General features: G+C 52.4%; 1 protein-coding gene across 3 annotated transcripts in view; it reads right to left on the reverse strand.

Moving 5' to 3' along the window:
• FBLN1 (fibulin 1) overlaps nt 1–24,051 on the reverse strand; it is a 96,310-nt gene that overhangs the window by 29,739 nt on the left and 42,520 nt on the right. The window contains exons 12-15 of one of the 3 annotated variants that reach the window (XM_055253880.2): nt 22,573–22,692; nt 21,043–21,174; nt 19,195–19,318; nt 6,248–6,698 (exon numbers count right to left, since the gene is read on the reverse strand). In XM_055253880.2, the coding sequence (XP_055109855.1) occupies nt 6,344–6,698; nt 19,195–19,318; nt 21,043–21,174; nt 22,573–22,692 (731 nt within the window). In that variant the 3' untranslated portion in view covers nt 6,248–6,343. Of the gene's footprint in view, nt 1–6,247; nt 6,699–11,086; nt 11,732–19,194; nt 19,319–21,042; nt 21,175–22,572; nt 22,693–24,051 lie in introns of those variants that run through there. The other 2 variants (XM_055253882.2, XM_055253879.2) reach the window with 2 other exon arrangements.

The raw sequence follows: 24,051 nt of genomic DNA on the forward strand, positions 1-24,051 counted from the left end.
GGTCATTGCAGATACAATTAGTTAAGATGAGGTCACAATGGAGTAGGGTGGGCCCCTGATCTAAGATGACCGATATCCTTATAAGAAGAGGGCTATGTGACAACAAAGCCACACAAGATCATGTGATGACAAAGGCAGAGATTGCAGCGATGTAGCTGCAAGCCAAGGAACACCAATGATCACCAACAAACCGCCAGGAGCTGGGACAAGTCATGCTCCTACAGAAGGAGCATTCTGCCACAGAAGAGGCATTCCCTTACAGAAGGAGCACTCCCCTACAGAAGGAGCACACTCTACAGAAGAGGCATTCCCCTACAGAAGGGGTACTCCCCTACAGAAGGAGCACTCCCCTACAGAGGGAGCATTCTGCTACAGGAGCACTCCCCTACAGAAGGAGCACTCCCCTACAGAAGGAGCACTCCCCTACAGAAGGAGCACGCTCTACAGAAGGAGCACTCCCCTACAGAAGGAGCACTCCCCTACAGAAGAGGCACTCCCCTACAGAAGGAGCACTCCCCTACAGGAGTATGTCCTACAGAAGGAGCACTCCCCTACAGAAGGAGCATGCTCTACAGAAGGAGCACTCCCCTACAGAAGGAGCACGCCCTACAGAAGGAGCACTCCCCTACAGAAGAGGCATTCCCCTATAGAAGGAGCACTCCCCTATAGAAGGAGCACTCCCCTACAGAAGGAGCACACCCTACAGAAGGAGCACTCCCCTACAGAAAGAGCACGCTCTACAGAAGGAGCACTCCCCTACAGAAGAAGCATTCCCCTATAGAAGGAGCACTCCCCTACAGAAAGAGCCCGCTCTACAGAAGGAGCACTCCCCTACAGAAGGAGCACGCTCTACAGGAGCACACTCTACAGAAGGAGCACTCCCCTACAGAAGGAGCACGCCCTACAGAAGGAGCACTCCCCTACAGAAGAGGCATTCCCCTATAGAAGGAGCATTCCCCTACGGAAGGAGCACGCCCTACAGAAGGAGCACTCCTCTACAGAAGGAGCACTCCCCTACAGAAAGAGCACGCTCTACAGAAGGAGAACTCCCCTACAGAAGAGGCATTCCCCTATAGAAGGAGCACTCCCCTACAGAAAGAGCACGCTCTACAGAAGGAGCACTCCCCTACAGAAGAGGCATTCCCCTACAGAAGGAGCACTCCCCTACAGAAGAGGCATTCCCCTAGAGGTTTCAGAGGAAGTGCAGCCCTGCTGACACCTTGATTTTGGACTTCTGGCCTCCAGAACCATGAAATGATACATTTCTATTACTTTAAGCCACCCGGTCTATGGTACTTTGTTATAGAAACTCATCCATGGAATTTGACCTTGATGCTTTTGGGTTGATCATCCTTAGAGGAAATTAGTTTTCCTGGAGTTTGAGAAAGAGTATCATTCACAGTTATCTTCCTGACTTTGCAGGGCTCACCTCCTGACATTCTTCCACATTTACCCGGACCTTCTCTTCCCACAGTCTCTATGGTCTCTTTCCTACACAATTTCTGTTCCATTTCCAGCAGTCTCTCCCTCGTGTGAGACCCTGACCTTAGGGGGAGCTGTGGTGGCTAAGTTTCAAAAGCTCCCAAGAGCAAGCCTGCGCCAGCCCCTTCCTCCCTCCCACTGGCTCTGTGCACACTCTGGCCCCTGGCGTGAGCAAAACGCCTCCCAGTTTCAGCTGCTGCTCCCCCAAAACACCTAGTACACTTTCTGGGGATACCTGTTGATTATTTTGGGGTCCTGCCACTGTTTTTTCCTGCACAGATGCCAAAGTCATGCAGGTGGGCCTGAACTGCAGACAACCATACCTTGTTTAGTTGTAAATGTTTTCCATGGAGTTTTATTTTCCTATCTAGTTGTCTGGGTGTTTTTTGGTTGGGATCCAGAGACCTTCAGAAATAATGCATCTGCATCTTTCCGGAGTCTATGCTACATGTTTTGCATATCCTTTTTTTTTCTGAGACGAAGTCTCGCTCTATCGCCCAGGCTGGAGTGTGGCGGCACAATCTTGGCTCACTGGAATCTCTGTATCCCGGGTTCAAGCAATTCTCCTGCCTCAGCCTCCTGAGTAGCTGAGATTACAGGTGTGCACCACCACGACTGGCTAAGTTTTGTATTTTTGGTAAAGATGGGGTTTCATCATGTTGGCCAGGCTGGTCTTGAACTCCTGACCTTGAACTCTGCCTGCCTTGGCCTCCCAAAGTGCTGGGATTACAGGCATGAGCTGCCACGCCTGGTCCATTTTGCATCTTATTTCATTCCAGCCTCACAGTCCTTTCCTCCTTACCACACTGCCTCCTCCTCTAGCTAATAAGATACCCTGTTCTGGGTTTGGGAATGGCAGAGCGGCTCTGTGAGATGGGGCTGGAGCAACAGTTTCATTCATCCCAGGGATGCTGCCTCTCTCCAATATTTGCTGCAGTGTAGGACAGGGGTTCAGAGCACAGATCCCAGCCCAGGCTGCCTGCGTTTGAATCCCAGTGCCACTGGAAACCAGCTGTGGAACTTTGGGCAACTTCCTTCACCTTTCTGTGCCTCCCTGTCCTCACTGTGGAATGGGGATATTAACACTGCTTGCTTCCTTAGGCTGCCGTGAGGAGTAAAAGAATTACATGCTTGGAACAGCACCTGTCTCATGGTCAGCACTGTATGTGTTAGCTGTTGGTGTTGTTATTATTATCATTACAATAAAAATCACCCTTATTACTGTCTTTTCTCCTTGGGAGCTTGATTTACTAGTGACACAGCCAGGAAAGCACAGGTTCTAGGAATCAAAAGTGATGTCAGCTCCACATATGACCTTGGATCCCTCCAAACTCTGAATCTTCATCCCCGGGTCAATGAAGAGCCACACGAACGCCCAGTTACCTTCCAATGAATGAAGAAACTCGCACTCACACTTACGGAATGCCTACTCTGTATCAGGCGCTGCCTGCTGGACTATTTCAGGCCGTCTTCAAAATCAGCCATGAGGTGGGCCTTGAGGCGGGCCTTGAGGCTCTGAAAGGCTGACGACGTCTCCAGGGTCACAGAAACTAGTAAATGGCAAGAAGGAAATTCAACCTCCTGCTCTTATTTTGCTTTTCCTGCGTGGTGCCCTCTCTCAGCAGGATGAGCTGGGAACATGGCTAGGGAGCCCCAAGGAGCTGCGGGACAGGGGTGAGCACTCAGGCCATTCAGCTGTCACTCCCACGGTGCACTCAGGCACACACGCAAACCTTGGTGGGATCCCAAATGCAACGGGACCCCTCAGGAGGCAGGGAGTTCCACAAGCAAAGGGGAGTCCCTTGGTGGGAATGTTGCAGAGGAGCTTCTGGCAAGCTGCGGAAGGTCACTGGGTAGGCTCCAAAGCCCCTGAGAGGTTTCCCCCACCTCTTCACATTCCTATGCACATGAAGGCAAAGGTGTTCCTTCCAGCCTGAGTAATCTGGCCCCTGATGAATGGATGCCTGAATAGGACAAGAACCCCTGCTGTGGCTTGCTGGCTAAACAGAGGAGACAATTTTTATTTATTTTTTTGAGACAGAGTCTCACTCTTGTTGCCCAGGCTGGTGTGCAATAGTCCGATTTCAGCTCACTGCAATCTCTGCCTCCTGGGCTCCAGCAATTCTCCTGCCTCAGCCTCCTGAGTAGCTGGGATTACAGGCGCCTGCCACCATACCCAGCTAATTTTTGTATTTTTAGTAGAGATGGGGTTTCTCCATGTTGGCCAGGCTGGTCTCAAACTCCTGACCTCAGGTGATCTGCCCGTCTCGGCCTCCCAAAGTGCTGGGATTACAGGCGTGAGCCACTGCACCTGGCCGAGGAGACGATATTTGAACTAAGCCTTAAAAATGCTATCCATTCATCCACCCATCCATCCATCCATCCATCCATCCATCCATCCATCCATCGGTCTCTGTCCATCCATCCATCAACCCGCATGTTTATTCAGATGTTTACTGAGCTCCTTCTTCAAGCCAAACACTGCAAAGTTGCAGAGAATACAGAAATTAACCAGACACAATCCCCGCCTTCAAAGAGCCTGGCTAGGGGGGACGTTAAGAAACAGCCCCAACACAATGGGGTAAATGCTCTGATGGAGGAGCCTGGGGCCAGGGGAGCTCAGGCTAACTGCACTGAGGAGGTGACTCCTGAGCCAAGTCTGCAAGGAGAATGGCAGTCTGCAGGGGGACAGCATGGCACATGCTAAAGCCACAAGAAGGCAGATTCAGGGAAGGGCAAGCCTCCCCATGGGGCCAGGGCACAAGCACATGAATGAGCTGCAGTGGGGCAGGTGCAGCTCAAAGGGTGGGCAGGGGCCAGATCACGCCAGGCCTCCAATGCCATTCCAAGGGGGCTATGCTTCATCTGCTGGGAAAAGACAACCATGGAAGGTTCTGAGGAAGCTCAGACCATCGTAACCAGACTGGTCCTTCAGAGAAGCTCTTGGGCTGCATCTTGGAGAAAGTACTAGAATATGGGAGACTTGAGGCTGGTGCAGACCAGGCATGATCAGAGAGAGGACCAGGAGACAAAGTGGCGAGGGCCGCGGGGAAAAGGGCTCGTGCTCCCGCAGCACAATCACAGCTGCCTCAGCGCGAGGTGTGGGGCTGACTCTGTCCAGGTCCATCTTCCTCACTAGGCATCAAGGTGGGCATCCCTCAACCCCTACTTCCATGGAAGAACCCTGCAGTCCTCTTTACTTGACCCCGCTGGGATGTTCTGCCTTCCCCGCTTGGATTTCTGCCTGGAGACGGTATCAGCACAGTGTCACAGCCACAGAAATGCTAGTGACATAAGCCAGGGCTGGCAGAGTCATCTGTTCCCTGAACAGACATTGACAGAGCACCTTCTGCACGTGAGATGTCTTGCAAGGAGCTGGGAACACCGCACTGAATGAGACAGACCTGGTCCCTGCCTTCACAGAGCCTTCTGGAAGGTGGGGAAGACAAACGTGAAACGCGAGTCAACAGGAAACGCAGCCTGTTACAAGCACCACGAAGGAAAGGGGTCATGAGAACGATGGACAGAGAAAACAGAAGCCAGGGGTGGCAGGGAAGGCCCCTCTGAGGAAGACACATGAGCTGGAGTTTAAGCAACATTCAGGCCAAGGGTGCAAAGCACGTGCCAGGGGACCGAGGCAGCAGAGCTTGCAGCGTGGCTCAAGGGAAGTGGGCAAGGACAGAACAAGTTGAGGCCAGGCTGGAGATTGCACACAAAGACTAAATTAGGCATGGCCTTCAGACATCTTGAGGATCTGGAGGCCTTAACCCAAATGGTAAGGAAGCTGGGAACGGTTTTAGGCAGAGGCTAAAAGATCATTCCAGCTGCCAAGCAAAGAATGAGCTGTACGGGAGGTGAATGGACGCTGGGAGCAGCAGAAGGGGAGAGGTGACTGGCTTGGCTGGACCATGGTGGAGGAGATGGAGGGAGGCAGGGGGTTAACGCCCTCAGTGGAGGTATTGTGGCAGAATGCAACAGCCAGAGCCGCGGAGTCAGTAAACCAGGGCTCAGATACCAGCTGTGTGATCTTGGGCAAATCACTTGCCCTCTCTGAGTCTCCATGAGGATGACCACCTGCCTGGCAGGACTGGTGTAAGGCCTGTGAAGGGTCCCGTGAGCACCACATGTATTGTGTGGTCCTTTGCCTCCCTCTGGCATAGGGCCAGGATCCTCAGTGGGGGCAAAACGACTTCACTGAGGCAAGAGCTGCATCTTAGGAGCCGCAACCGCGTTCCGTATTTCTGCACCACGGATTTGGGCTTCTGATCAAGACAAACAGAACAGGAGGCTTGAATCTCAGGAGAAAGCTTTCTTGTCTCAGTGAAATGCTCACCTCCGGGGATACAGCAAAGAACCAGGCAGGGGCCAGCAGACCCGCTTCCTTGACCTGGCGTGGCCACAGCAGGCCAAGCAACCCTGGCCAACCCTTCCCCTTCTCTCTGGGCCTCAGTTTCCACATCTGTAAAATGAGAGGGGACTGTGCTCAGCAATCTGAGGGCCCTTCTCCACCACCACCTTTATTCTTTGGGTTCAACACAAATGAAGACGAGTTAACACATGTGAAATGATGTGCCCCGCCCAGCCTCCCTGTCAGCACAGACAGTGGGCTCTGTGAACAGGGACCCCCGAGCACACACCCTTTAGTGGGGAGCGCTCCTGAGTCAGCCCTCAGGGGTACCAGGCAGCGGCCAGTGCCCGGCTCACCCCCAGGTAACAAGCGGCACAGACTCCCAACCATGCCAAATAAAACCAAGGCACGCGAGGCTCACTGTGTGGGACGCTTGCTAAGACTTTATTAATGCCCCGGAGGGCAGGGTTAGGAAAGCAACAGGAGGGAGACCCCGCGACACGAAGCGAGTGCTCAGAGCTCTGCAGACACAAAGATGAAAAGCTTGGCCACAAAGGAGCTGACGGTGCCGTGGCGATAGAGATCCATCTTGACGGTCAGGAGCAAGTCCCTGGGCTCGGGGACAGGCTTGGTGAGGGCCACCACCCCACTGTGGGGGCTCACCTTCCGGGTGGTGAAAAAGCCCTCCTCATTGCCGCCGGTGATGGCCAGCTGCATGCTGTCCCCGGGGACAGCACTGGAGGGGCCCATGCGGAAAACCACCGCGGGCGCTTGGATGTTGGTGGGGAAAGAGAGGTGGTAGTAGGTTATTCTCAGAGGCAGCTTGGAGCACTCCCGATTCTCATGGCAAGGCAAGCGCTCACAGCGGCTGCAAGAAAAGTGGGCAGAGACAAGAAGAGGGTTAGGGCCGGTTCAGCAAGCGGAGAAACGGCAGAGCGTGGGGATGCGGGGCTGGCAGGCAGGGCCTCCCGCCGCCCCTCTGGCCGATTCAGCCAACACAAAGGGCGCCCCCCACTCACCTGCGGGAGGCGCCGTGGACCTCCAGGCTGCTGATTCAGGCACTAGCCTCTTCCAACACCATCTGGGGCGCTGGGTGGCTGGGGGCCAAGGGCTGTGCCCGAAGTGAGGTGCGTCCTCTGCTCACCGGCAGAGCCCCACCCCAGGGGCACTCCACAGGCACACCCTGCCCTTCCCAGGCCCTTGCCTAGACAGTGGCCAGGGCTACACAGGGCTCTTGGGTGTGTCTCGGAGGTGACCCGTGAAATGACTATCTCTGCCACTAGCAATCAGAGCTGCTGCCGTTCACCAAGTGCTCAGCTATCCCTCACCACGCACTCTCTAGTGTGATCACTGCCACCACCCCCTGACAGTGGCTTTGGTGCTATTTTTCACATGAGGACACTGAGGCTCAGAGAGAATGTGGCCTTCCCACTTCCCAAGGTCACAGAGTGAGTGAGGGAGCCATATCTATGCTCAGCCAGTAAGGTCAGTTCCCAGTTCCCTGTCACTAAGCCCTTGTGTTCCAGGCCCAGTACCCCATCTGGGTCCACAGGGCCAGTTCAGGGCTTGGAATGGAAATGGGGACAGATCCCAACTTCCTGTGATAGAAACAGAGACAAGTCCTAAGTTCCTGGGTGGAGACAGGGACGGGTCCTAATTTCCTGCAGTGGAGACAGGGATGGGTCCTAACTTCCTGGGTGGAGACAGCGATGGGTCCTAACTTCCTGAGTGGAGACAGGGATGGGTCCTAACTTCCTGCAGTGGAGACGGGGACGGGTCCTAACTGCCTGCAGTGGAGACGGGGACGGGTCCTAACTGCCTGTGGTGAAGACGGGGACGGGTCCTGTGATGGTTAATAGTGTCAACTTGATTGGATTGAAGGACACAAAGTACTGATCCTGGGTGTGTCTGTGAGGGTGTTGCCAAAAGAGTCACATTTGAGTCAGTGGGCTGGGAAAGACAGACCCACCCTTAATCTGGGTGGGCACCAACTAATCAGCTGCCAGCACAGCTAGAGTATAAGCAGGCAGAAAAATGTGATCAGAGAGACTGGCCTAGCCTGCCAGCCTACATCTTTCTCCTGTGCTGGATGCTTCCTGCCCTCGAACATCGGACTCCAAGTTCTTCAGTTTTGGGACTCGGACTGGCTATCCTTGCTCCTCAGCCTTCAGATGGCCTATTGTGGGGACCTTGTGATCGTGTGAGTTAATGCTTAATAAACTCCCCTTTATATATATATGTATTCCATTAGTTCTGTCCCTCTAGAGAACCCAAACTACTACAGATTTTGGTACCAGGAGTGGTTCTAGAGGAACAGAATATCAAAGATGGAGTTCTTTCATTGGTTTTGGGGTTTCTGGAGTTGGCTGGTTAACGATTAGACCCAAAAATGCTAAGGACTCTACTTCTAATAGTATAGAGAACACTGATAGTCCTTGGCATGAACTGTTTAGAGAGTTATGCAAAATAAATGCATTTGAAACTCCTGATTCATCACTCGTGAGGCAAGTTTAGTGACTATACGTAATATCTTTGATCATATGTGGAGAACCAAGGAACATAATGAAGCTGGTTGGTTGCTCCTAAGTTTAGTGGACAAAGTGATGAAAGAAAATGATGAACTCAGGGATTCCATCTCCCGGCCTCAGAAGCAGATACTGAGCTTCAAATCTGCTAAGACTGCCCTGAGTGAGTGTCTTATCTCCTGCAGAGGAAGAGCTGAAATTGTGGAAAAACAGACACAAGCTCTTATCATGCGAGTGGCTGACCTGCAATGAAAGATGCAAGCACAGCCTCACCAGGTGTCTGCTGTTAAAGTGAGGGCACTGATTGAAAAAGAATGGGACCCTGCAACTTGGAATGGGGACATGTGGGAGGAGCCTGATGAAGCTGGGGACACTGAGTTTGTAAACTCTGATGAACCTTTTTTGCCAGAAGAAACAGCTTAACAGCTTAACAGCTTCCCCATCCCCAGTAGTGGCAACATCCCATCCCCGACCCATCAGCCTTTGCACCTTTGTCTAAGGAGATAAACCCCATGCTGCCTGAGGCAACAGTGATGGCCTCCTGTGAGGCAGTTGCCAGGCAAAATAATGCTGATTCTGCTCAGGAGCCACCCCCAACACCCCTGTTTGCCTCTAGACTTGTAACTAATGTCCTGGAGGGCCCCTAGAGATAAGGTTGAGAGTGTGACCCACGAGGAAGTGAGCTACGCTCGAAAAGAACTGCTTGAGTTTTCTAATTTATAGAAACAGAAATCTGGAGAACGGGCAAGAGAATGGATATTAAGGGTGTCGGAGAATGGTGGAAGGAACATAGCGTTGGATCAGGCTGAATTTATGGATTTAGGCCCACTAAGCAGGGACTCTGCACTTAATGTTGCAACTCGGGGATTTAAAAAGGTTCTAATAGTTTATTTGCTGGTTTAGCTGAAATACGGATGAAGAGATGGCCCACTGTGAGCGAGCTGGAAATGCCTGGTCTTCCTTGGTTTAATGTGGAGGAAGGAATCCAAAGACTTAGGGAGACTGGGATGGTAGAGTGGATTAGTCACTTTAGACCTACTCAACCAAGCTGGGAGGGTCCAGAAGATATACCCTTGACCAATGCCTTTTGAAACAGATTTGTGAGGGCAGCACCTGCATCTTTGAAGAGCCCTGTAATTGCTCGTCTTGGTATGTCAGATCTAACAGTGGGAACCGCAGTCACTCAACTACAAAATTTAAATACAATGGAAATAATTGGATCCTGAGGTGGCAGTGGCCAAGTGATAGCACTCAACCGTCAAAGGCAAGGTGGGTGTAGCTTCTGTAATGGACACAGCAGAGGCAAAGCGGCAATCGGAATAGTCTGTCTTGTGTAGGGCTCTGGCATTGGCTAATTAATCACAGTGTTCCTATAAGTGAAACTGATAGGAAGCCTACTGCATTCCTACTTGATTTGTTTAAGCAGAAAACCTCTAGGTCAAGTGGACAAAAGAATAATTTGAATTACAAAAACAGAGAATCACAGCCCCTCGATCAATTTCCAGACTTGAACCAGTTTACAGACCCAGAACCCCTTGAATGAAGGGGAGGCTGGGTCCTCTTGAGGAAGGACCCCACTACATTACCGACAATTTATGCAGTGAATCTTTCTCCCATCCTTCCCCAAAGAGACCTCTGGCCTTTTACCAGAGTAACTGCATTGGGGAAAGGGAAATGATCAGACATTTTGGGGACTACTGGACACTGGTTCCGAGCTGAGGTTGATTCCAGGGAACCCAAAACGTCATGGTGGCCCTCCAGTTAAATAGGGGCTTACAGAGGTCAGGTAATTAATGGAGTTTTAGCTCGGGTCTGACTTACAGTGGGTCCAGTGGACTCATCCTGTGGTCATTTTCCCAGTGCCAGAATGCAGAATTGGCACAGACATACTTAGCAGCTGGCAGAACCCCCACACTTGCTCCCTGACCAGTAGGGTGAGGGCTTTCATGGTTGGAAAGGCCAAATGGAAGCCATAAGAGCTGCCTCTACCTAGAAAAACAGTAAATCAAAAACAGTATCACATCCCTGGAGGGATTGTGGAGATTAGTGTCCCCATCAAAAACCTGAAAGACTCAGGGGTGGTGATTCCCACCACATCCCCATTCAACTTTCCCATTTGGCCTCTGCAGAAGACAGATGGATCTTGGTGAATGGCAGTGGATTATTCTAAGTTTAACCAATTGGTGACTCCAATTTGCAGCCGCTATACCAGATGTGGTTTCATTGTTTGAGCAAATTACCATATCTCTTGGTACCTGGTATGCAGCCACTGACTTGGCAAATGCCTTTTTCTCCATTCCTGTTCCAAGGCCCACCAGAAGCAATTTGTCTTCAGCTGGCAAGGCCAGCAATATACCTTCATTGTCATACCTCAGGGGTGTATCAACTCTCTGGCTTTGTGTCATAATCTTATTCATGTCATAATCTTATTCAGAGAGACCTTGATCACATTTCGCTTCTGCAAGATATCACGCTGGTCCATTAAATTGGTGACATTATGCTGATTGGATCCAGTGAGTGAGAAGTAGCAAACACACTGGATTTATTGGTGAGACATGTGCATGCCAGAGGGTGGAAAATAAATCCGATAATAAAATTCAGGGACCGTCTACCTCAGTAAAATTTCTAGGGGTCCAGTGGTTTGGGGCCTGTCGAGATATTCCTTCTAAGGTGAAGGATAAGTTGCTGCATTTGGCCCCACCTACAACCAAGAAAGAGACACAACGCCTAGTGGGCCTATTGGATTTTGGAGGCAACACATTCCTCATTTGAGTGTGTTACTCCAGCACATTTATCAAGTGACCTGAAAGGCTGCCAGTTTTGAGTGGGGTCCAGAACAGGAGAAAGCTCTGCAACAGGTCCAGGCTGTTGTGCAAGCTGCTCTGCCACTTGGGCCATATGACCCAGCAGATCCAATGTTGCTTGAGGTGTCAGTGGCAGATAAGGATGCTGTCTGCAGCCTTTGGCAGGCCCCCATAGGTGAATCACAGTGGAGGTCTCTAGGCTTTCGGAGCAATGCCCTGCCATCTTCTGCAGATAACTACTTTCCTTTTGAGAGACAGCTCTTGGCCTGTCACTGGGCTTTGGTGGAAACTGAATGTTTGACTCTGGGTCATCAAGTCACCATATGACCTGAACTGCCTATCGTGAACTGGGTGCTTTCTGACCCATCTAGCCATAAAGTTGGTCATGCACAGCAGCATCCCATCATCAAATGAAAGTGGTATATACATGATCGGGCTTGAGCAGGTCCTGAAGGCACAAGTTAAGTTACATGAGGAAGTGGCTCAAATGCCCATGGTCTCCACTCCTGCCAACTTGCCTTCTCCTCCCCCAGCCTGCACCGACGGCCTCATGCAGAGTTCCCTACGATCAGCTGACAGAGGAAGAGAAGACCAGGGCCTGGTTCACAGATGGTTCCGCACGATCTGCAGGCACCACCCGAAAGTGGACAGCTGCAGCACTACTGCTCCTTTCTAGGACATCCCTGAAGGACAGTGGCAAAGGGAAATCTTCCCAGTGGGCAGAACTTCAAGCAAGGCACCTGGTTGTGCACTTTGCATGGAAGGAGAAATGACCAGATGTGTGATTATATACTAATTCATGGGCTGTGGCCAATGGTTTGGCTGCATGGTCAGGGACTTGGAAGAAGCATGATTGGAAAATTGGTGACAATGAAATTTGGGGAAGAGGTATGTGGATAGACCTCTCTGAGTGGTCAAAAACTGTGAAGATATTTGTATCACATGAGAGTGCTCAGCAGAGGAGGATTTTAATAATCAAGTGGATAGAATGATTCGTTCTGTGGACACCACTCAGCCTCTTTCCCCAGCCACCCCTGTCATTGCCCAATGGGCCCATGAACAAAGTGGCCATGGTGGCAGGGATGGAGGTTACACATGGGCTCAGCAACATGGACTTCCACTCACTAAGGCTGTCCTGGATATGGCCACTGCTGAGTACCCAATCTGCCAGTAGCAGAGACCAACATTGAGCCTTCGATATGGCACCATTCCTCGGGGTGATCAGCCAGCTACCTGGTGGCAGGTTGATTATATTGGACATCTTCCATCATGGAAAGGGCAGAGGTTTGTTCTCACTGGAATAGACACTTACTCTAGATATGGGTTTGCCTATCCTGCACACAATGCTTCTGCCAAGACTACCGTCCGTGGGTTCAAGGAATGCCTTATCCACCGTCATGGTATTCCACACAGCATTGCCTCTGACCAAAGCACTCACTTTACGGCTAAAGAGGTGCAGCAGTGGGCTCTTGCTCATGGAATTCACTGGTTTTACCACGTTTCCCATCATCCTGAAGCAGGTAGATTGATAGGATGGTGGAATGGCCTTTTGAAGTCACAATTACAATGCCAACTAGGTGACAGTACTTTGCAGGGCTGGGACAAAGTTCTACAGAAGGCCATGTATGCTCTGAATCAGGGTCCAATATTACGACACTGTTTCTCCCATAGCCAGGATTTACGGGTCCAGGAATCCAAGCGTGGAAATGGAAGTGGCACCACTCACCATCACCCATAGTGATCCACTAGCAAAATTTTTGCTTCCTGTTCCTGCAACATTACGTTCTGCTGGCCTAGAGGTCTTAGTTCCAGAGGGAGGAATGCTACCACCAGGAGACACAACAACGATTCCATTAAACTGGAAGTTAAGATTGCCACCTGGACACTTGGGGCTCCTCCTACCTTTAAGTCAACAGGCTAAGAAGGGAGTTACAGTGTTGGCTGGGGTGACTGACTCTGACTATCAAGATGAAATCAGTCTACTACTACATAATGAAGTTAGAGTATGCATGGAATACAGGAGATCCATTAGGGCATCTCTTAGTATTACCATGCCCTGTGATTAAGGTAAATGGGAAACTACAACAGCCCAATCCAGGCAGGACTACAAATGACCCAGACCCTTCAGGAATAAAGGTTTGGGTCACTCCACCAGGAAAAAAAAAACAAGATCTGCCAAGGTGTTTGCTGAAGGCAAAGGGAATACAGAGTGGGTAGTAGAAGAAGGCAGTCATCAATACCAGCTACGAGCCATGTGACCAGTTGCAGAAACGAGGGCTGTAATTGTCATGAGTATTTCCTCCTTCTTTTAAAAACATGGCCAGGTGCTGTGGCTCACGCCTGTAATCCCAGCAATTTCGGAGGCCGAGGCGGGCGGATCACTTGAGGTCAGGAGCTCAAGACCAGGCTGACCAACATGGTGAAACCCCATCTCTACTTAAAATAGAAAAATTAGCTGGGTGTGGTGGCGCACACCTGTAATCTCAGCTACTCAGGAGGCTGAGGCAGGAGAATCACTTGAACTCGGGATGTGGAGGTTGCAGTGAGACAAAATCACACCACCACACTTCAGCCTAGGCAACAGAGGGAGACTGTGTCTTAAAAAACAAACAAACAAACAAACAAAAATCAAAAATGTTTTTGCATGTATACACTTGTACTAACAAAAATGTCTTCATTTTATTTCCTTTCTCTTTTATCAAGTGACATAAGATTTATTGAATTCACATCAGCATTTAAGTATCGCTAACTTTAATAGTATTTGGGTTGGGGATTGGTGAGTTTCTGGTTGTATGAAGGATAGTTGTGTTATGTTAGGCGTAATTATGACCGTATTATTGTCTTTATTTGAAGATTATGTATGATCTCAGGAGATGTGCATGGGTTCAAGTTGACAAGGGGTGGACTTGTGATGGTTAATACTGAGTGTCAACTTGATTGGATTGAAGGATACAAAGTATTGATCCTGGGTGTGTCTGTGAGGGTGTCACCAAAAAAGATTCACATTTGAGTCTGTGGGCTGGGAAAGGCAGATCCACCCTTAATCTGGGTGGGCACCATCTAATCAGCTGCCAGCATGGCTACAGCATAAGCAGGCAGAAAAACGTGAAAAGAGAGACTGACCTAGCCTCCCAGCCTACATCTTTCTCCCATGCTGGATGCTTCCTGCCCTCAAACATCGGACTCATTTTTCTTCATTTTTGGGACTCAGACTGCACTCCTTGCTCCTCAGCCTGGAGATGGCCTATTGTGGGGCCTTGTGATCATGTGAGTTAATACTTAATAAACTCCCCTTTATATATATAATGGAATATATATGTATGTATATATATATATTCCATTAGTTCTGTTCCTCTGGAGAACCCTAATACAGGTCCGAACTTCTTGTGGTGGAGACGGGGATGGGTCCTAACTTCCTGCGGTGGGGATGGGTCCTAACTTCCTGCGGTGGAGACGGGGACGGGTCCTAACTTCCTGCGGTGGAGACGGGGACGGGTCCTAACTTCCTGCGGTGGAGACGGGGACGGGTCCTAACTTCCTGCGGTGGAGACGGGGACGGGTCCTAACTTCCTGCGGTGGAGACGGGGACGGGTCCTAACTTCCTGCGGTGGAGACGGGGACGGGTCCTAACTTCCTGTGGTGGAGACGGGGACGGGTCCTAACTTCCTGTATAGGATGAGCACAGATTCCAACTTCCTGTTACAGATTCTAACTTCCTGTGACAGAATGGAGATAGGTATTATCTTCCTGCTACAGGATAGTAACAAGTTCTAATTTCTTGTCACAAGATGGGACAGGGGTCATCTCCTGTGTCCTGAACTCCTGGCCCATCATACTCTGAAGGTGGCTGCCTTAGGAAGCAGGGCCCAGGTGCGGAGCCCCAGAGGACCTGGCCCAGGCGCTCCAGGAAGCCCTGCCATCTGGGCTGTGTCTGGATTCTGCGGTCAGGAGCATCCTCTTGTCCTGGCCTTCTATCACATCTCCCTTTTGGCTTTTTAAGTTTCCATGTCTCGTGCTGGGTTACTTGGACTTGCTTGAGGCATTTATTGAGACTGGGGTCTCCTTTTACCTCCTCTTTCCCGGTTTGTCGGGACTGACAGGAGGCCATGCATTTACTTGGCTAGTGACCATTCCAAGCTCTTAGAAAGGACTGGCCTGGGAGTCAGGGGCACTGAAGTGGGGAGTCCTGCCTGGGAGGGGCCCAAAACAGAGGCAGGAAAGAAGGTGGGCACGGGTGCTGCTGGTGGTGGCCTGCCCCAGAGATGCCCAGGTCCAGGCCAAACGGGAGTGCTCCAGGCGATCTGAGAGCTCTCCCCCAGCGAGGGCCTCTGAAGAGAAGCGTCCGTGAACTGGGGGAGGAGCATGGGACCCATAAGCTGCGCTTCCGGGTGCAGGTGAACTGCGCTTCCGGGTGCAGGGAGCAGGCTGCAAGCAGCAGGCTTTCCTTCCACTCGCTCCCACCACTGTCTCCCATCGTCCTCCCGCTCTACTGGCTGGAAGACAGATGCCCAGTGAGGACGCAGAACTTGCTGATGGCTCCATGGTGTGTAGTAAGGGGCAGACTTGGCTTTCAAAGTCAGCCTGTCTTACTTCAAAGCTTTTACACACACAATATATGCACGCACACACGCGCACGCGCACACACACCAGCAACTTCAGGACCACCCTGGATGGGGCTGGTCAGCAGGTGGCGCTAAAGTCGCCCGGTGGGATTTTGGCTTCCCGGCTTCTCTCAGCATGGCCGGTACTAACCAGGGGTGGAATTTGTTTTGCCAGAGGGAAGCATTCACCCAGCACACTGGAGGAAAGCAATGGGAGGTGTGCGCATAGTGTTCTGGTGCAGCTCCCGCCGTCATCACTCACAGCGAGCTGGTCACTCCTCCCTTGGAGGCTCCCCCTCCGACCCCACACAGTCATTCCTCAGAGCACCCCAAAACCTTCTCTACACTAGGAGTTTCTGGGCTGGCTCCTTCTGGACAAAGAACAGGGCCTGGGGCACCCGCTATGTGCTTTGCAAATGACTAATGCACAAAAATAAACACGTCCTTGATTTTCCTGGTAAGTCCTGGCTTCAATGATCCTACTTCGCTCTACTCAAACTTATTAAAACACCAGAAACATAACTGTCTGGCAAACTGCCTGTCAGACTGGGAACGGCCCAAAAATCCCTTTTAGCCAGTGTGTCTAGGTCAGGGACGGGTTGTCATCACTGAATCTATTACAGAGCAGGGCATAGGCGAGCCCGCCCCGTCCCCGCCTGCCATGCAGGCCCTGGTTTCCAGATATGTCCCCTCAGCAGGCCACGCATCCTGGGCCATGTCATGCGTTAGAGGACAATGTGCTCCAACTCACCAGTTCAACACATTTGACCGTAACACCCCAAGCTCTATGGAAATGATCCTCAGCCACCACACACCAGAGAAAAAAGGCCCTCTAGGCCCCCCTCCTTCTCCTGGGAGGCACGGCAGTTCTGGCCACCGCCAGGTGCTTGTGGATATCCCTGCCGGCATTTTCCTGACTTTCACGTGCTCGTCGTCTGGGAGACAAGCCCCGGGAACTGGCCAAGGCAGGGGGGCCATCGACGGCTCTATCTCTGCCACCACCCACCATGTTACACCCTCAGGACCACAGCTGTTCACTCGTGTCCCATCCCCGGGAAGCGGCAACCAAGGCCACCCGGCTTTGCTCCAGCTTTCTAGACCACAGGTCATCAGGTGCCGGCCCCACTGAGGGGATAAAGAGGATGTGTCCGGCCCCATCAAAGGCTGTGGGACAGCTTTGCACACTTCCTCCTGCGGGCAGAAGGGAATTGTGTGGGCAGGACTGTACAGCCTGGTCCTGCCCACAAGGCCGAGCCCTGTGGTTTGCGGCTCAGCTTCCTGGGTCATGCTCCAGTTACCAGCCCTCGGCCGCTGGGATGTTCCCCAGATGGGAGCCGTGTGACTGGAGAGAGAAAGCCACAGCGGCGGACTCTGCAGTCCTGTCTGTCAAGGCTCCCGAGTGAGGCGCTCTTGCTGAGTTGTTAACCACAGAAGCTCTGGCCACAGGTCTCTCCTAAATATGGCTCTTTTCGATTTTAAAAATTGCTTTCTGAAGCTTAGATGAAAAAACGTTTTAAGCAGCTTGGATTTTTGATGAGCAGGAAAAGGGGCTGTAAAATACAAAACTCCAGTCTGAGGGGTTAGCAGTGCTGAGAGGGGGTGGCCCCTCCTCACTATCAGTCCCAGGAGTCCAAGGGCTGGAACAAGCCAGGCGCCCAGCAGGTCAATCCCTTACTGCACAGCACACAGGGCCCAGGTTTCGGGCTGAACTCCCCATTTCACCACACATGTGTCCATATTCCCACCGCTTCTGCCTAATTTGCTCCCTCTTCCACCTTCATGCAGGCATGGCCCACTCCAGACAGCCCCCTGCCCACCCTCACGCCCAGCCAGGTGGGGGTCCCTCCTCCCTCTTAGCACACGCTCCAAAGGCGGAGCCAGTGCGGGCACAAAGCCCTTTGTGGGCTGTCTACGCAGGTGCCTACACGCAGTAGGTCCAGGAAGAAATGACTTTCTCCAGCACTGAGGAGTGGCAGAGGCTTCCACAGCCAACATGAGGGGTGGAGCTGGGTTCTGCTGATTTCAGCCATGACCTCAGCACACATGGCCAACCTGCCCACCCTCAGGCTTAGGAGGCGCCAGGGCCCCTGTGCAGGGCAGCCTCCCCCTCTTCGAAAGGTGGTTTCACGACTGTGTGCAAGTTAGAAATCGAGGTCACAACCACAGCCAGCCTCCTGGAATCTTCAAGCCCAGGCGCTGACAAAGGCTGGGGAGAGAGTGAACTTACAATGACAGACGGCTGCACAGCCTCCAACCGAGGCCATGGAACTTTCTTAATGTCTCAGAGAAGCACTGTCACTGCCTGCCAGGCTGTTGCATAACCATGAGCTCTTCGGGATGCTACAGACTTGCAAACCCAGTTTTGGGGCAGCTTTTTCCTAACCCAAGCTCAGGAAGGAAACAAGATGTTGGGTTTTCGAGCAGACAGAAATCCGTGCTGGGAAACAGCAGATCAGGGAAACGGCCGGGCCAGCCAACCAGAACCCCAAAGCCAGGAAGAATATGGAGGGCTGCCAGGGACAACGGGGCTGCTCGGACACCCAGAAGCCTTGCTATGCCACAAGCCAGGGCAGCTGCCCCTAGGGTCAAGCGGTGGACACTACCACTGATCCTCAGGTGGCAGGGGCAGCTGGCCAAGAGCCCAAGGCAGGCTGAAGGTCAAGGGGCCAAGGCCTGGGAAACAGCTGGCTGCCTGCATTGTGCACTCAGAGTGCTGGGGGAGGTCACAAGTCCACAGTCCTGAGATCAGTCTCAGCCAGCATGGAGCTTTTCCTGAAGCAACTGACAGTGGCACTAAATGAGACTTTCTGAATACAATTAGGGGCAAGGGGGATAAGAAGTGGGAACCGTGGTCTCAAGTGGGCGCTGTGATGGCCTAGGAGTGAGCGAGCCTACAAAGACATAGGGGCATACAGCCCCATGTTTAGGATCTGGAATCTTTGATGCTGTTCCCACACAGTCACTAGGCTGGACGAATTCTGGCTTTCAGGTGGGCACCTAACAACAACGTCCAACAAGTCACGTCGGCTCCCTGGCTTTGGGCTGACACGGAGACATTGTTACCTACGCATCTAAGTCAGAGCACGTTCTGACATCTGCATGTTACAGATGAGGAAACTGAGGCCCAGAGAGCTTGCCCAAGGCTTCCACCCTAGGAAAAAAGAGGGCTGTGGTTTCTGCCTGGTTCTGTGCACAGCCTTGGCCTGAAAACATGACTATAGACCCCAGACTCATTTGCAGTTACTCCCTTGACTTTCTGAGACCAGTGTCACTAGCATTTATGGGCTTGAGGGCCAGGGATCAGGTGATCTTTGAGTGCCCTGAGTCCCTCATGGGAGGACACTGAGGTCACAGCCTGATAACTCACCCACCCGGGAGCTGGGTCACCAGGAAGGCCAACACAGACAGACGATGGCATGGTCCAAGGGACTTACGTGGCTGCGGAGCGGCGGTAGTTCTCAGGGCACTCGAAGGCCAGGCAGCGGAAGCCGCCCTGGATGTTGAAGCAGGTCTCGTTGATGGAGCAGTTGTGGATGCCAGTCACACACTCATCAATGTCTGCAAGAGACCCCACAGCAGCACAGTGAAGGCAGAGGCAGCAGGAGCCATCCCCATCTGGAGATGGAGGAGCCCAGGCCTCCCATCAACTAGGGTTAGGGGTGGCGATCAGGCCATCCCTGCCCTCCACTCACTGATCTTCAGAGCAGCATCCTGTGCCAGTTCTTACATTTATAGGATATTTACATTTATAGAGTGTTAACTTATCATTCGCAATCCCTGGAGGGAGCGTGACGATGGTAAAAATAAACACTACATGATGGGTCCTGGGAATCCTCCTAAGAACTCAATGAGGCGGATACTGTTACAATCCTCATTTTATGAGGAGCTCACAGAGCTTAAGAGATCTGCTTGAGGTCACGCATTTTATAAATGTCAGAGCTGAGCTTTGAACCGTGGCAGGCTGGTGCCAGAGTCCATGCACTAACTAACCAGAGCCTCTCTGCGGCTCCCAAGGCACAGCACCCTTACCCTAGGTGTGACTCAACCTCTTAGGAGAAAAGGGCAGGAGCTGCTAGCTCCACATAACAATGAGAAAAACAGCCTTCGAGGGATCATATGTCTTGCCCTGTGTGTTGGGGTTGGTGGCTGTTCAGGGTGGACTGGAACCACCAGGCCTGGGACTCCTGAGATGGGGCCTGGGGCACCCCACTGAGAGGCCTCTGGAGATGGGGGAGCAGCCCAATTCCCACAGACTCTGGAGCAGCCAAACAGTGGGGTTCAGGGGCTGTCATCAATCCTGGGAGACATCCATTAAGAGGTGCCAAATGCCTGAGCATCGGTGGCAAAAACAACACTCCCCAGCCTCAAAGGCCGGCTCAGGAATGTGTTTATGCTGAGTCTGGGCGGGACCCCAGGCTGCGGTGAGGGAGCCTGGCCAGGAGAAAAGTCATTTGCTCCGAAAGAAATGCAGACACAACCGGCCTTCCATCCAGAGCCCGGGGCAAGTAGAAGGGGCCTCCCAGGAAACACCGCAGCTCCTGCCTGCCTTTCATCAAAGTCACCTTCCTCATGACCGGAAGCTACATCTGTGGGACCCAGGGGGCTTCCGGGGCCCCAGGATCCACAGCCCTGTGTGGGGCTCCCAAGGAACTGGCTGGACAGCCCTACCTCCATGACTCAGCTTCTGGGCCCAGTGTGTACACTGAGGATCACGCGCTCACAAACATCTACTCAGCACCCGCTGTCAGTGATTGAATGGATGGTTACCGGATGGCTCTGGGGGACACACGCTGCCCCCTAGAGCGTTCATAGAAATGGGGGCTGAATGCAGAACCAATGCCATTGGCACCCACTACTTAGCCCATGCTGGAGCTGACCCACAGCCATGAGTATCCCTGGGCCATCCCACACCAGGCCACGCCATCCCCTGGCCTGGACTGCTTCCTCCCTGGCGGGCATCTTCCTAAAGGCCTCTGTTCCAGCCTTTTCAGGGCTGCTGAGGGGAGGGGAGGAGGGCTCAAGTGTTCCTGCCGGATGCAGCTGCCATGGGCTCAGAGAATCCAGAGGACAAGTGTGCTGGGGCCTGGGTGTGGGAGACCAGGGTGCTGCGGACCCCAGGACACCCCTTGGATGGGGGAGAGGCCTCCTTTTCCTGAATGCATTCCATCCGTGCTGTGGCCCTCGGGTTGGGGAAGCACAGCCCCCGAGCCCGGCCTCAGCCCCACGACATTGCAGGGCCCCAAGCAGAGTGTGAGGGACCCGAGGGCATCCCGCCCGCTCACCTTGGCAGTTGCGGCCGTTGGGGGCCAGCCTGTAGCCAGACGAGGGGCAGCTGCACTGGAAGCTTCCAGGGATGTTGATGCAGCGGTAGGAACAGATGTGACCCCCGGTGGGCAGGGCGCACTCGTCGATGTCTGCAACGCCAAAGCCTACCTCAGCCTCAGTGTCCTGGCATCTGGCCATGGCTGCTGGCCACGCCACATCACCCTGGGGGCTGCACTGGGGCACGGGAGGGCAGCAGCACAGGGCAAGCTGAACACAGGAAGCCTCAGAGACCATCATGCTCAGAGAGGCGATGGGACTAGCCTAGGGTCACACAGCAAGTTCATGGTGTGAAGTATGCATGTGGCGGGCAGGGGGAAATATGGACCACAGTTCAATAATAAGAAACACACCTCAGCTGGGTATACTGCCTCATGCCTGGAATCCCAGGCATGGGAGGCTGAGGCAGGAGGATTACTTGAGCCCAGGAGTTCAAGACCAGCCTTGGCAACAAAGTGAGACCCTGTCTCTACAAAAAATCAAAAAAGTTATCCAGGCATACTGGTGCATGTCTGTGGGCCCAGCTACTCAAGGAGGTAGAGGTGGGAGAATTGCTTGATCCCAGGAGATGGAGGCTGCAGTGAGCCATGTTTGTACCACTGCCCTCCAACCTGGGGGACAGAGCTGTCTCTGTCTCAAAAACAAACAAGCAAACAAAATACACACACACCTTACATGAAAACAGTAATCATCATAATTGCCCTTAATTGCCTGTAATTGCTGTCATCTGGTTTAATCCTCCAATGATCTGGTGAGGCTGAAGTTCATCATCATGTTACAGATAAAGAGTTGGAGCTCTGAGTCAGGAATATAGGAGGTCCCTGAGCCCCCTCCTTACCTCTCCACCATGCACCACCACCAAGCCCTAAGATATGCGGCCCAAGGTCCCAGTGCACGTTGTAATCACCACCGTGCACATTTACTAAAGAACAAGTCAGGAGTGGTTTGCTGCCTTCCCACCCTCACGCTTAAGGATGGGAAAAGTATATTAGAATTTCAGTTGGGGGCTGGGCACGGTGGCTCATGCCTATAATCCCAGCAATTTGGGAGGCTGAAGCAAGAAGATCACTTGAGCCAAGGAGTTCGAGACCAGCCTGGGCAACATAGCAAGACCCCATCTCTAATTTTTTAAAAATAAAAAATTAGCCAGGCATGGTGGTATACGCCTATGGTCCCAACTACTTGGGAGGCTGAGGTGGGAGGATCACTTGAGCCTGGGAAGCTGAGGCTACAGTGAGCAGTGATTGCACCATATCACTCCAGCCTGGGCAACAGAGCGAGACCCTATCTCAAAAAAAAAAAAAAAAAAATTCAGTTGGTGGGAAAACAGCAAACCACTTGCTAGCCTCCAAGGGTGGACATGGAAGGTTTGCCAGGTGAAGAAATCCCAGCAGGCTCTTCCCTGTGGATTTTGAAAGTCAGAGGCCGTGCTGCTGTGTCATGGCAAGGCCAGGGGGTGCTTCCCCCTCAGCAAGCAGGGGCGTCCGCACCTTCACAGGTGACTCCGTCCACATCGCTGAGCTGGTAGCCTCGCCGGCAGTAACACTGGTAGGAGCCGTAGACATTGGCACACTCCTGGCTACAAGGGCTGCTGCTGCACTCATTGATGTCTGAAATACAAAGCGAGGGTCACTGCTCAGAGCATCACACGTCCCTGCCTCCACAGCAGCCCTCAGGGTCAGTGAACAGAAAACCTCCTCTCCACCTCCCTCAGGTTAACGCACTCAGAGAGGTGGAGGTCCCAGGGGGCGTGGCCGAGGGAGAGGCGTCATCGCTGGTGCCTCCGGACCCTCCATCCCTGCCCCTGCCTGCTTCGACCACACCTTCTCCTGCCAGGACGGCAGCGATAGCCTCCAGCCTCGGCCCCTGGAAGCCAGCCCCGACCTGGCTGCCAGAGTCCACTCTAGTTCTCAAATGGAAATCTGATCCTGTGCTCCCCGCTTCACCTCCAAGATGGCATCCTACACAGATGACGGCACACAAGGAAGGCCTCGGCCACCCAGCCCATATGCCAGTACTCATCATACTCCAATGCACAGAACTCACTGGGCCACTCAGCAACTCTGAACTACTGCTCAACTGTCCCCTTTACCTAAAGCAGAGGTCAGCAAATCATAGTCCATGGGCCAAATTCATCCCAACACTTGTTTTTATAAATAAAGTTTTATTAGAACACAGCCAGGCAAGGCATGGTGGCTCATGCCTGTAATCCCAGCACTTTGGGAGGCCAAGGTGGGTGGATCACGAGGTCAGGGGTTTGAGACCAGCCTGGCCGGCATGATGAAACCCCATCTCTACTAAAAATACAAGAATTAGTCGGGCATGGTGGCACACACCTGTAGTCACAACTTCTCGGGAGGCTGAAGCAGGAGAATTGCTTGAACAAGGAGGCAGAGGTTGCAGTGAGCCAAGATCACACCACTGCACTCCAGCCTGGGCGACAGAGCGAGACTCTGTCTCAAAATAATAATAACAATAAAATAAAGAATACAGCCACGTTCATTTCTTTTTTTTTTTTGACACAAAGTCTCTGTCTGTCGCCCAGGCTGGAGTGCAGTAGCTCAATCTCAGCTCACTGCAATCTCCACCTCCGGGAGGCTATTGTCCACTAAATGTGGATATGAATTCAAGCAGTTCTCCTGCCTCAGCCTCCTGAGTAGCTGGGGGATTACAGGTGTGCGACACCATGCCCGGCTAATTTTTGTATTTTTAGTAGATACGGGGTTTCACGATGTTGGCCACGCTGGTCTCGAACTCCTGACCTCAAGTGATCCGCCTGCCTCAGCCTCCCAAAGTGCTGGGATTACAGGTGTGAGCCACTGCGCCCTGCCACATTTACCATGGTCCTCTGGCCACTTCTCTGCTACCACAGCAGAGTTGAGCAGTTGCAACAGAGATTGTGGCTGGAAAAGCCTTAAATCTATACTGTGTGGCTGTCACAGAACGTCCAATAGCCTTCCACCCCATGT

Source organism: Symphalangus syndactylus, chromosome 18, assembly GCF_028878055.3.
Source record: "Symphalangus syndactylus isolate Jambi chromosome 18, NHGRI_mSymSyn1-v2.1_pri, whole genome shotgun sequence".
In the NCBI taxonomy this organism is placed as follows: domain Eukaryota; kingdom Metazoa; phylum Chordata; class Mammalia; order Primates; family Hylobatidae; genus Symphalangus; species Symphalangus syndactylus.